Source organism: Thamnophis sirtalis, unplaced genomic scaffold, assembly GCF_051295495.1.
Source record: "Thamnophis sirtalis isolate CommonGarterSnake01/CBP01778 unplaced genomic scaffold, rThaSir2_p1.2 scaffold_4, whole genome shotgun sequence".
NCBI classification, from domain to species: domain Eukaryota; kingdom Metazoa; phylum Chordata; class Lepidosauria; order Squamata; family Natricidae; genus Thamnophis; species Thamnophis sirtalis.
This window is the reverse complement of record NW_028261384.1, coordinates 37,303,340-37,317,626: the sequence shown is the minus strand read 5'-3', so window position 1 is coordinate 37,317,626 and position 14,287 is coordinate 37,303,340. Positions and strand designations below refer to the sequence as shown.

The 14,287-nt window shown below is 35.3% G+C and overlaps 1 protein-coding gene across 1 annotated transcript; it reads right to left on the bottom strand.

Annotated features, from left to right (window-relative positions):
* Positions 1–514: 514 nt before the first annotated feature.
* Positions 515–14,081, bottom strand: LRRC72 (leucine rich repeat containing 72). Its single transcript, XM_014076070.2, has 9 exons — positions 13,888–14,081; positions 12,550–12,623; positions 9,903–9,972; positions 8,765–8,846; positions 7,918–8,031; positions 5,715–5,804; positions 3,782–3,940; positions 2,793–2,820; positions 515–1,327 (listed from the first exon to the last, which is right to left on the bottom strand). Exons 1-9 carry the CDS (start codon positions 13,993–13,995, stop codon positions 1,162–1,164), a joined length of 891 nt encoding a protein of 296 aa, XP_013931545.1. The 5' UTR covers positions 13,996–14,081; the 3' UTR covers positions 515–1,161.
* Positions 14,082–14,287: the final 206 nt, after the last annotated feature.

Genomic DNA, 14,287 nt, shown 5'->3' with positions numbered 1-14,287 from the left:
TAGGAAGTCTCTACTAGGAATGTACACAAAACAGGAATATTTTATAACAAATCCAAAAACAAGACAAGCTGAATTGTTCTGGACTAGCTATTTTTAGGGAATAAGTAGAGCAATCCCTTAGACAGTTCAATATTATGACTGGTTTCCATTTTTTTATTCCATGCACAACATTGTCAGATTGAGTATTTGCCTCCAAAAATTAATATCATAACAGGAGACAGTTCAGTCAGTTAGAATTTGTCAGACTGCTTACATGCTACCCAATTAGAATGCCCAATAGATGTCATTCTAAATTAGCAAATTAAAAGTATCTGGTAAAGATTGCATCTAAAATCTTTGTAACAGAAAATCATAGTTCAGCCTTCAACTAATATGTAACATAAAATTTACTTAGTGTTCGCTACAAAGAAAACAATATGATATTGGTTAGGCTGGATGTGATTAATTTATGGCAGATATTTAGAGCCATCCAGAAGTTGCTAAGTTGTCTCATTGGTGGATATATTAGCTGGAACAGCTGGTCCTAAAGTTCAGTAATGATGAGAGCCATACATACAAGACTTTTCAAAAATTAATTCCAGATAATTTTTTAGCTGACTGTATTATTATTTACAACTTCCGAATGCAAATGAAATTTGAATATATATTTAGACTCATTTCAATGGTCCTTTAAATAAAGATATTAACACTTATTTTAAATACTATGATGAAGCTTATGGGATGAAATAACTAATCTCATACCTCCCATTTCTCCTACCAGTTCACAGTATTTTTTAACATCGAAGGCAATTAAGGACTGAGACTTCAATAGGGATCTCATATCTTTGAAGATATTTCAAGCAATTGTAATATAGCCCTTATGTCCTATTGTTGAGAGACAAAAATCTATATTTAAACCTCTCTTACTTCAAAATATTCTAATTCTTTTCAAAAATACTTTGAAACCTCAAGACTGATCTATATCAGGTATGTAACATTATTGAATCACTTATTTCTGAATTCTTGAATCACTTATTTTAAAAAGTGTTCTACATTCAATGCTAAAACAACTAAATAATATTTTCCCTTTTAAAATATCTTCAATTGACACTTGGAACATTTAATAGGAATGCAATACAAAAAAGCTGTTAAGAGAGAAGGTTTTCTGTAAGAAACAGGCTCTTATCTGAATCTAATGGTCAGTTTTTCTGGCCTTTTCTCTGGACTGCTGCCAAGGCGTTTTTCTTCACAGGTAGGCATTTTCCCCCAATCCATAGTTGAAAATTCAATCATGCCACGCTTCATTGCCCGCAAAAAGACAGCATCTTCTGGATTTGCAAATGGGATTCTTTAAGAGTAACCCCCATCCCAAGACAGTTAGTAAATGACAATATTCTTATACAACCAATGATTAAATAGGCATTTGCACTATAATTTAAACATATTCTTAAAATAACCACAAAAACATACTACCATTTCTAAAATAAGGCTCCCCTTAAGTTTTTCTGCTGTAATCTCAAAAACTGCTGCTCCAAACTCACAACCAAATTCTGCTCAACTCCAAACCCAAAACTGAATTCTGTTCTTCCCCCCAAAAAATTTCCAACAATGTATTTTGTTTCTTTTTGACTTTGACCCAACCCTAACCACTGTCCAGGAAGTTTTCTTGGCAATATTTTTAGAAGTGGTTTTCCATTGCTTTTGTCCTTCATCTAGGGAGAATGAGAACTCAGGTTTCCCCATTTCCAGTTATTGCGTTAACCACTAGACCAAACTGGTTCTCAGTAATTGTGCAATAAATACAATAGCAGAGTTGGAAGGGACCTTGGAGGTTTTCTAGTCTAATCCTCTGCCTAGGTAGGAGACCCTATACCGTTTCAGACAAATAGCTATCCAACATCTTTAAGACTTCCAGTGTTGGGGCATTCACAACTTCTGGAGGCAAGCTGTTCCACTGATTGATTGTTCTAACTGTCAGGAAATTTTTCCTCAGTTCTAAGTTGCTTCTCTCCTTGATTAGTTTCCACCCTTTGCTTCTTGTTCTGCCCTCAGGTGCCCTGGAGAATAGTTTGACTCCCTCTTCTTTGTGGCAACCCCTGAGATATTGGAACACTTCTTCATGTTTTAGTCTCCAGTCCCCTAATCATCTTTGTTGCTCTTCTCTGCACCCTTTCTAGAGTGTCCACATCTTTTCTACATCATGGCAACCAAAACTAAATGCAGTATTCCAAGTGTGGCCTTACCAAGGCATTATAAAGTGGTATTAACACTTAACATGATTTTGATTCTATCCCTCTGTTTATGTAGCCTAGAAATGTGTTGGCTTTTTGGCAGCTGCTGCACACTGCTGGCTCATATTTAAATGGTTGTCCGCTAGGATTCCAAGATCCCGCTCACAATTACTACTATTGAACAAGGTACCACCTATACTGTACCTGTGCATTTTGTTTTTCTTGCCATTCGTGCAAATGGTATGTAAATTAAAGAGGGAAGTGTCGATGATATACAAGTCAAATAGTATAGTCAATATATTCCTACCAATTACTGTATATCTTCCATTGAAATGTTCTTTTGCAAATCATTTAAAATTCAAGATGGTGAATCTAGTGATATTTATATCTAGTGATATTGATATTTAAATCTCTAGTGCAGCATAACTTCATGAAGTTTATAAAATGCATATTAATATTTATACAAGCACAATTATCTATTCAATTTAAAGAGCTATGGCTTTACTTGTCCTTTTACTTGTATAGAACTTTTTTATTTACAGTATAATCTTAAAATATGGAGAAATTGTTTGAGCTACTTACTTAACTAAGTGATTTCCAAACTCGAAACCTAAAATAATTATTAAAAACATTGAATGTTGTATATTCCTTTTGTCAATTAATATATATTAAACAATCAATTAAAATTACATTCATTTAAAAAAGTAAATGCATAAAATTATCAATTAGTTCTAAAATATTTATTTAATAAAATGCATTGAATTTTAATTTTGAATGATTAAGGATAGGCCCTTATAATTTGTAAATCTTTAGAAATTTACAATGTGTACATCTTGAATTAGAAAGATTGATTTTTCTTCTTCAGATTAACTTCTATATGCTATGCCTTTCAAAATATATTAATTATACATATTTAAAGGTCTAGTTTTTATATCATTTGGAGAACTACTTATATAGTCCAAAGTTTTCATCACTTAATCATTATTCTGTTCAACAATCTTTTTCCTTAACTTCCAGAAGCAAAACAATTAATTGTAATAACTGCTTCATATTCATGCAATATGCATGCAATATGCATACAATGAACAAATTAAAAGTTGTAAAATAAATTTTTTAATTTATCAAAGTTCAAAACCTCCAATAGTTGAACCAGAAAAGCTAAAAATAGATCAAATGATTCAATACAACTGTTTTTACAAAGATTTTTATTGATATGCACCATATGTACAATATAATTTCAGGTAAAGATCTTTTGAGGTTGAGAGGTAATTATAAAAGTTTAGATAATGTTAAAAATTATTAAGGATGTTAGGGAAGGAAGGTTGATTGGTAATCTATATTATTAAGAAGCATGGTTATGACACTGGCTTGATAAGCAGGAAAGTCATTTTTGAGGCACAAGTGCTGCCATGGGGCTGGGTCAGCTCCTTTTTTTTTTGCTCCTGCTGAAGATATTAAAGGACCCCGAACTCGGTGTACCCCAGGCAACAGTGATGTCACCAGCAAATCCTTTCAACCTATCCAACAAGAGTCAAAATATATGTTACTTTAGTAAATTATTATTGAAATACCTGGAGGCAAGTGCAACACTTTTGTGGGTGACAGTCTTAATGCTGCCTTTGGCAACAAAGGTATATCGACTCTTTTCCCAAATCCTATGGACTGAAGGACAAGAGTCTTCTCATGATTGTAGATATGCAACGCTGATTCTCTTTCTTTTCTAGTTATTTCTGGGAAATATAAAGTTTTGTTAGAGCATTAAAATATGTTAGTACTTTTCCTTAAATGCTCAAGTTTCTTTGGCTTTTTATTTATTTTTAAGAAACTTATCACATTCCATAAAATATTCCAGAGATTCCTTTATGTCTTTCTATTCTTCTTTAGAATATTCCCTGAAAATTTCAGTGCCTATTGCCCTTTCAGAGACATTATGAAGTCTTGTTTCCAGAGTGCATTTTTATTAAATGGAGTGGTTGATCCATAAAATTGAGAAGTTTTAAAATTGATGGTATGAATAAAGTGAATAAGAGTAGTAACTATTTTCCTTTTCAAAATATTATAGTCAGATGTAAAACAATGAAATTGAAACTTGGAAAAATCAGGACAAACAAAAAGAATAATTTTTAGACAACACATAATTAAACTTCAGAATTTGCTGTGATGTGATGTGATGATGGCTGTCAGCTTGACTGGCTGCAAAAAAGGGTTGGACTAATTCATAGAAATCATGGGGACGAATGGCTATTAGCCTTGATGACAGAGTGACTACATGTAGTTTGCAACCTAGAACCATTTGTTCAGTGACTGTTCAAAGTTACAAAAATCTTAAACATTAAGATGCTTAGTATTTGTTTGCAATCTGGTTGCTTGGCAATTGATTTTCAGTTATGACCAGTTGCAGAATCCTGCAATAATTTGATTGCTATTGGTAATCTTCTCTACTGGTCTCCTCAGAAATTAAAATGGGAATCCATCAGGAATGGTCACTAGTTTCCCTAGTGCACTCTTCCTGACACTCATGTGATCGTTAAACAGTCTTACAACCTCCATGATCCATGTCTCTTGAGAACCTGTGCTATAATTCTCATGCACCTCCTAGCACCTTCGATGAAATGAAACCCTTGCATGCTCTCCCTCTCCAAGCCTGGATGCACTTCTCACATACATTTGCATATACCCTCCCCATTTGCACAGTATACCCAATCCGTATTTTCAGATCTCTCTTCCACAGCACTTTCCACTCTCCTCTTGCATGCCACACCTCTCATGCATATCCTTGCACCTTTCCAGGCTTGCTCCTCTCATGAACCTCCTCACTGCTGCTCCTTGATCTGCAGTGTACCACTAGCACAGATCCTGTCTCAACCGCTTCATGCTTTCTCAGGTACTTCTTGCTACAACCTCAACCAAAAGCAGCAACTTACCTGCTTGTGATTTTGGTTCTGGAAACCTGGCAAGAATACACTTCAACTAGAAACCATGGGATTTGGTTAACAACAGCAACCAGGACTGTGGGGATTGCTGTTGCTATGCAATATGGTAGTTACAACTGAATCATTTAGCAATGAAAATTCTGATCCCAACTATTGTAAATCAAGGACTACATGTAATCCGAAGACCATCTGCTGGGAGAGTAGTGGACATCCTGCTGTGGTTGGCTGGGCACTGTGAGAAAAGACTGCTAAACCAGATCGCTCAAAAGGTTGATGCAACAGGGTACAGATTATATTGTTATTTCTTTATCAAATCTATATAAACAACCCTCTATTAGAAAAGAACTGCAGGAAGCAAAAGATTAAAACACAATACACCAAAAAGATATAAACAAACAGTACTGACGCCCCAATAAAACTCATACTAATCCGTCAACCATCCAATACTAGATCCATCAACAAAACATACAACTACAAGATCCCTGCATATTGAACCTTATACAATTACTTTAACCATAAAAAATAATTCTTATCTTTGCAAAACATTTCTCTTGAAAAAAGAGAATTCTACCTTTTCTGTCGAGCAAAGTTACTGAAGGAATGTGATATATTACATATAGGCGGTATCTGCACTCTTGCGACAGAGGATTGTTAAATAGGTCTGCAGAAGTTGAAACAGAGAAGAAAATTATTGAGCACAAATGTGACAATCTAATGTTAATTTCCACTGTGCAAACATAATATGCTATTCAAGAATTCAGAAAGTGTATCTTTCCTGGACCTTCTGACCCATTATGAAATGAATTGTGAAAAAAATGACCTTTGCTTTTTGGCATATTTTGTATTATTATCTTTTAAATGCTTTTGTATCTTATGATTAACTAGAAAAATTTCTACTTTAAGCAAGGAAGTAAGCCACAAGTTTCGCATAATGTCATTCTTTTTTTTACCCTTGCAAACAGACTTGCTAATGCATTTCAAAACTACAACTGCAATAGAACTGACTCCTATGTAACTTACTAAGATCATCATGGGATTTCAGTAAAATAATATGTATTCAATATTACATCCAGGCTTGAAAGGTTGATGTACACAAGCTCAAGAAACTGATGTACTGCATATTGAAATAAGCTATAATAACAGAATTTTTATATCCTAATTATGTATTGCCACCCTCCCTTTTATATTTTAGGGTATTGGGCAGGAGCTAAACGTGTGTCTTGTAAATACAATCTTATTTCACAAGAATTAAGTCATGGTTCAGACCTCTTTGTTTATATTTGTTTTTGCCTATTTCTATCAGTGTTCTCTTTCATAAAAAGGAAACTTAATTAAGTGCACTTAAAGAACCACTAGATGGCAGCAGTGGAAAGAACACCTATTTATACTATTTTTGTAATTTACTTAAAAATGATGTCAATTTTAACCAAATCATTTTTGCTATCATACTATGTATTTTCGTTTTAATTATTGTACAGTATGCTACTGTTGTATGTAATCGTTTATGCCTTTTAATAGGAAGAAAGTTTAAAAAACATTATACACAAATATATCAAGATTTAATGTAATAAATAAGTAGTTTTGCTGAACTAATTAATACTTTTTGGCAAAATAAAAATAATTCTTTGTCTATAATCATTAGAGAAATTACATTGGTTTACTGGACTGTCAATTTGGAAGATTATAAATAATGTCTTTAATATTGTGGAGTATTCTGGGGTGTGTTTTTTTAGAAAATAGATGGCATAATGACTTTTTATATACTGATTTCTTCAAGTCAATCTTGACTCATGGCTATTGCCTGACTTTATACAGCTTTCTTGATATGATTTTCAGAAGCAAGTTGCCATTGTCACATTTTTACGGCTAGGAGAGCAAATGGCCCAAAGTTATTCAGTTAGTGTCCTGCAGAAGTAGAAATGTTTAGTTCTCTGGTTTCTAGCCTGATGCCTTTTACAACTATAATGAGCTGGCTCTTACTGATCAACATAAATTATCTTAAATAGGTATTCTTATCTAAGAAAAGTGTTTGTTCTTCTAAACCAATCTAAAGATAATTATTTTGGAAATGCCCATACCCATCCTAAACCTTTTCCCTTTTCAATAGCTGGTATTTTCAAAATATGGTGGCTATATCTTCCATAGTAGCTGGGGTAATCTAATAATCATTAATCATCTTTTCAACTTTAGAATGCTTCGTATTTGTTTCTATGAAATGTTCAGTATGCTAGTGATTTGGAAGTAATTAAACACCTTGAATAATTACTTTACCAAGCAATAAGTTCTTAGTTTTTAGAATTCTGAAAGCCTAGCAGGATGCATGAGTGCATTCCTTGGGGTGGAGGGGGGGAGAGAGAAAGATTGCCTACACACTCACTTTCAAGGTTAACAGTTTATAATCCTACTTCCCTGCAGGCAATTTCATACAGCAGAATTTAGTGGCGCCAGTACTGTCTTGTTTATCTTAAAATGAAGTTTCAGACTCAGGCATTTTCATATGTCCCTTGCTCTGCCCAATATAGTAAAAGAACACACACACACACATCAATTAAAAAATACACAGGTGTGCTGAATTACAAAAAACGTTTCTCAACAAAAGAATCTATTTTAAAAAATTGAAGTATAGTATCCCATTCCTTCCTCAAAGCTGCTTCTACGAAACGAATGTATTTATGTTGGTACTGTTATTCTATATAAGAAATTCTCCCCCCCCCCCGCTCTCTCTCTCTCTCTCTCTCTCTCTTTCTCACACACACACACACACACATTATTACTTAAGGTATGTAAGGTTCGCAGTCCTTGTAGTTCTTTCACAGTCAAATTCAAATTTTTTAGCTGATTGTTGTGAAGCAGTAAGATCTGTAGTGAATGTAAATTTTTCAGAGCACCTAAAAATGATAACCAAAATATAAGGCACTATAGAAACAACTTGTACTTTAATACCTATTTTATTGCAGGAAAGGCAATAAAACAGTTAAAATATGCATGCTTACTTTACAAGATTCTTGAAGGCATTTGGCTGGATGGTAAAAGCTTTATGGACCCATTAACTAAGTAAGGGATATCCAAACTCTTCAATTCATCACCCTTTTTATGAAGTTTCAGATTGCTCATTCACTTTCAAAAATTTATTACATGAAAATAGTGTAATCATCTGGGACTGACTATGAGATTCTGGGTAACATTCTAGCTGCTAGCCACCTAACCTTCAGGATGAAGAACTAGCACTCTACAAAAACCTAAAAAAAATTAATTGATCCAAATGACTTTCTATCATTTGTCTACCACCTACTGATTTCCAGCCATTTACTGAACCACTTTTTATTCCCAGTCATTTATCTACCTCTGGTATAATCCCATCAACATTTGGGGGTCATTATTAACCACTTGGGGAACTCTGGCCTAGACCCTGTTCTCACTGACCATCAAATGAAATTGGGAAAACAGCTGGCCTACTATTATTTTGAGTTATTTTGAGAGCCATGTGGCACAGTGGTTAGAGCACAATATTGCAGACTCACTCTGTCCATAAGAGAACATTATAACTTACATCTTTTGGATATGTTTGGAACTTATTTCTTACTCAGACAAATCAAATCAAATGAAATGTTTATACAGTACCTGTTATATTTCTGATATCGTTATTATGAAGATATAATTCTGTCAAGTAACAGTTATATTTCACGAAAGTTATATACTGAATCTAAAAAATAAAAATTTGAATAACACTGTTATTTTATTGGTACACACACCAACATATATAAATTATATATATATAATTTATCGTCACAATAGTCCATCACGACAGAAATCCAATATTATTACTGTTGCCTTTGTTATTGGGTTTCTGTCGTGATGGACTCTTGTGACGAGCCGATTGAGAGAGAATGGAAGCAGTTAGCTTCCTCCCATAATTGGGGCATACCAGGGGTTGTGACTTTAAATATATACCTTTCTCCCTGGCTCAGCTGATAACAGATCAGAGCCTGTGGCTTAATGGCTAAGACTAATATGTAATATAGCCCAGGTTCGAATCCCAGTAAGGGTATGGCTAGCTGATGAGAGCTAAATAGCTTGAAATAGATCTATACTAGTCTCCCTTTATTTATTTATCAGCACAAACAATAAAACACACACACACACACACACATATATATATGTATGAATTATTCTATTACATAATATTAGCTATGATATTATGATACTTTAGGAAATTTATTCTAATCAGTGTGCTAAATTAGAAGATATTAGAGATGTTCACAATTATATTTCTGGAATTGGACCCTTTCGGAAAAATCCAGAACATTCTATTGGTGTTTTCTGTTGCTGTTCTGGCAGAGTCTGGTCATTTCCAAAATGTAATCTTCAAACTGGAAATATTTTGTGATAGCCCAGAAAATTGTTGCGAATTCCCAGAAAATAGCACATGAAATTTATACACAGCTAGATTCTATGAAATATTATAGTTTTATGAAGACTCTTAAATATACATATTTATTTAACTTAATAAGATAAACTAATAGTCCACTATGCATAAAGTTATGTTTTAGGGAGATCACTATATCTTTTATAATTTTCATTATGATTCTGAAATTTTGGCTTATTTTAAAATTCAGCCAATAGTCAGACCTGGAAGCCATTTTTTACATTCTTTCATTGGGGTACTTGGAACTTTGACACTCCCCTTGAAAGAATAATCTGAAAAGGTTTATCGGAGATAAGTAATAACTCTGGTTATGAAAATTCTTATATTTGATACCTTATTGTTGTTTAGCCACAAATTTCTTAATTTCCGGAACCGTGATAAATGAGGAACATCTTTTAATCCACTGAAAGAGAAATTCATAACTTTAGTATGAAATGACCAGTTAAATATTGTTCTACAGTTACATAATACTCATGATTTAATATTATTAAACATACAGAAATATACCTTTTCATATTACAGCTTAATTACAGTAATTGGGACTAGAATTTTCACTGCTGAGTAATGAGGTCATAAAGCACAAAATCTTCTGATTTTGCCATTTAACCACAGCATTTCCAACAGTCCTAAATTATTGTAGTTATGTGTCATTGAACACATAACTACAACTTCCTGCTGGCATCCCTCTTAACTTTGCTTGTCAACAGGGTAGATCACAAACCATGACCATGTGATTGTAGGAGTGCTGCAGCAGCCAGAACTTCGAGGACCGTTTGTAAGTACTGGTCATTCAACTCTATCATATGTTTGAATGTTTGTTAACTGAGAACCACTTGTATTAACAATTGCAGACAGTAGATATGATGCAAAGAATACAGAGAAGACACTAAAAAATTCATCACCAGCATGAGTTGGATTCGTACCAGCTTTTCCACTTCCATCCTTGATTCCCTTTAATTTCTTTTAATAGAGACAAAAACATGACTTTGGATTTATTTTTCTAAAATGAAACCAGTTGAAACCGAAACTAAAAACTGCAGTTTCAAATATTGCTACTGTTTTGTCATAATCTAAAACAACTCTGTGATAAAAAAGGAAACAACTTTCTCAAGTTGACATAGTATCTAGAATAGATGATAACAAGTACATCTTTCATACAGATTGATATCACAATGGCCCAAATAATAATGTTTTCTTTATTTTTGGCTTTCATGAATCTAGCCATAGGTTGGAGCATTGCAAGATTAACCAATTATGGTTTAGCCTACAGGTTATGATTTTGCAAGGTATGTAATCTTAAATCTTAAGATTATTATGAGACTTTGTCCATAAAAGTGACAAATAATAGCAGTAACACTTAAATTTAAATACAGCTTATAGCCCTCTCTAGAGCCCTCTCTAAGCAGTGTACAGAGTCAGCGTATTGTGTCCAACAATCTGGGTCCCATTTTACTGACCTCGAAGGTACAGAAGGCTGAGTCAACCTTGAATTGCTGAACAGCAGTCAGCCACCAGAAGCAACCTGCAATACTGCATTCTAACCACTGTGCCACCACAGCTCACAAGCTTTATGGGCTTGATTTAATTCTGGACAAACCAATCAAAAAGAGATACAATTTTTATACTGCATTTTGGTTATAATATATCTAATTTTGTATTGATAATACCACTTTAGTTTAAATGTCATGTTGTCATTTTATTTACAGAATGCAGAAGTATACACTGAAGTATACAAATATTTCTTCATTTTATTTGTTCTCTAAAACCATGAATTTACTTCTAAATGTTTTCATTTATTTATCTTCCAGGCTGTTCTTATCCCTTAAGTAATCAGGTTGCAAATCTCAAAACTATTTATTCTTGAGACATTTCACTCAAATCAGTGGCAAAAATCTGAAGAAACACATCTGAAGCTGACCCTAAAGGAATCTATTTTTTTTCTAGTAGAATTTCATTTTAGTCTTTGTTTTTTTAATGTTCATTTTCACACATGTTCAAATCTATTCTTTGCTTTAATACAACTAAGTTTCTTGAGCCTTGGGCATCCAGATGTAGAGATAAGGTTATCAGTTTCCTTGTGGTTAAATTTTATAGTACTTATAAAAAGAATCTTATAAAATCTTAAAAACAACTGATCATCTCATAGAGTAGTGATGACTAATCTTTTTACCATCGTGTGCCAAAAGCAGGGGGAGCGCAGAGGGTTGTGCATGGGCATGCCTACAGTCATAATGCTATGCGTATGACCCCCGTGCGCATGCATGCACGACCCCCACCCTCCCCCACTTTGGGGCCACGATGGATCCATTTTTCACCCTCCCCAGGCTCCAGAGGCTTTCTAGGAGCCTGGGGAGGGCGAAAATGGCCTCCCCTACCCCCCCGAAGCAGTCTAGAGGCTATTCACTGTCCACTTCACTTCACAGTGATGGCTGTGGCTGATGGGCTTGGCTCTGGGCTCTCGCTCCTTCTGCCTGGGAGATGGAGTCCACGGAGGAGGATAACAGCCGTTTGGAGGCTATGGATCCAGCGCCTTCCATTTGCACCCACAACAGCAGTGTATGCCACTTCCTGCCACCTTTGGAGGCAATGGAGGTAACTGCTCCTCTTGGTGGGGTAGCCATGCTTGTATAGTCCTCGCCCCTGCCAAGGCAATGCCTCTTGTGCCTTAACAAATGGCTCCGCATGCCACCTATGGCACGCATGCCATAGGTTCGCCATCACTGTCATAGACAGAACAGGGGAAGGAGGTGAGGAAGCAGAATGATTTCTTATTTATGATTCTTTATATCACATCAATTTTGGACATTTTCTAAATTCTGGTATTTAGACAATGCTAAAATAAATACTACTCCAATAAAATAAAGACTAAACAATCCATTTGATACCATACTTTGATTTCAACAAATTCTATTTGCTGCTGAAATAGTTACTGATCTTACAAGGTAAAATTTAATTACAGTAACAGCTACAAACAACTTACTTTTCACCAAGGTATAGATATATGACTTCTTTATCATTCTTGTAGCCACAAATTTTTAGTTGCTTTTCTAAAATCTGAAAATAAATTATGAAAAATAATAGAATATGAGAATCTAATTATACAAGAGATAGTTAAATGGCCATGCTGTTCAGAACAATCATTTTTGAGAATCCATTGTCTTTTGTTCCAAGCTAGATAGTTAAAGCATGCAGGTACTGAAACAGAGCTGAAACAGCCTGAGTGAATAGGACTGTATTAGTTTTTCCTTGAAGACATTGCACTTCTCTATCCAAAAAAATGCTTCTTCAGAGCTGAGGAAGCTTCTTGGATGTTTCGTATACAATTTCGTTGTATTTAAATACAATGACAATAAAGATTACACTTATAAGAAGCGAAACATCTTCAAGGAAAACCAAGGAAAGTCCAGTTGTCTCTTGCAAAAAGTACCTTTGAGACAGTCATGATCTAGATCAGTGTTTTTCAACCACTGTGCCGCGGCACACTAGTGTGCCGTGACATAGTGTAAGGTGTGCCGTGGGAAAACACCCGCCTATAGTCAATATAGGCACAGAGTTAAAATTTTTTTAACATTTTCTAATGGTGGTGTGCCTCATGATTTTTTTCATGAAAAAAGTGTGCCTTTGCACAAAAAAAGTTGAAAAACACTGATCTAGATGACTGAGAATATCCATAGATATCTTGAGGGGGGCAAATATGCTTTTCCAAGGACAAATTTAAGCTCTGCAGCTGCTATTGTTTTTAATATACTTTCTCCTGTGGGACAATGGAAAGAACACACACCCTCCCCAAGTTAAAGTTCTGCTTTAAGAAGCAAAGCCACGCAGCAAACACTGTTTCCTACATTGGCCCCTTGATAAAGAAATAGAACCTCTTGGTGTTCATGTATCACCTTAATTCTATTTTACCTGATTTGTTGCCTACATCACAGTTGGCTGAACATGGATAGCACACTTTCACAAAGGATTTTGAATGAACTCAAAGGCATCTTTTCTAATAACTGTTGAATAAACTGCAATTGGCTTGGTGTACACCTTGCAGGATTTCATCACCCTTGATTTACAAACCATAATTCCTATAATAATGTAAACTGAAACCAAATGTATCACATTATGTGCCAATCGCCAATACAGGAATAGGCTAAAAGATAGGCACACCCCCTTCCTCAAAACCTCCAAGGCATATATGTTGACTTAGAAGTCTGTCTCCAACTCCAACACAGGTTTCTTATTTTTTTTAAAGAAAGGGGGGGGGGGTTTATAGGAGAAATGGCCCCTTGCCAAACTGCCCGAGAAGAAGCAGGATGGTGAAGAGACTCACCTCATTAGCAATTTGGTGTTCATCCAAACTGATACTTTCTTTACCCCCTCCTGGACCACACTGAAAAGCTTTTGAAGTCTGTCGGGCATTAACGGACCTTTTCGGCATTTTTATTTGGGAGAGGGGGCGCGTCGCTTCCCAGCCCGGTGAAAGAGGGCTAGGCCAGACGTGCCGGGCAGCGTCACGCTGCTCTGGTCTCTACCTGTCCTGAGCTGGCAGGTCCTACAAAGTGGCCAACGCGCCGCGTGCCTGGAACGGTCGCTATGGCGACGGACAAGCGGCCTGCGCTGAAGACGGTCATTCTGAGGCGCCCTGAACTCAGCACTTAGATCAGATGGTGCAGCCGCGGAAGGACAAATTCCGAGAACCCAAACGTCACCGTCTCTAATCGATGGTCTAA

Coding starts and splice junctions, on each gene's coding strand:
- LRRC72 (XM_014076070.2), bottom strand. CDS start 13,995: ATGCCGAAAAGGTCCGTTAATGCCCGACAGACTTCAAAAGCTTTTCAG. Junction 12,624..13,887: donor AACACCAAATTGCTAATGAG/GTGAGTCTCTTC, acceptor ATTTATTTTCAG/ATTTTAGAAAAGCAACTAAA. Junction 1,328..2,792: donor TTTGGAAATCACTTAGTTAA/GTAAGTAGCTCA, acceptor TTACTCTTAAAG/AATCCCATTTGCAAATCCAG.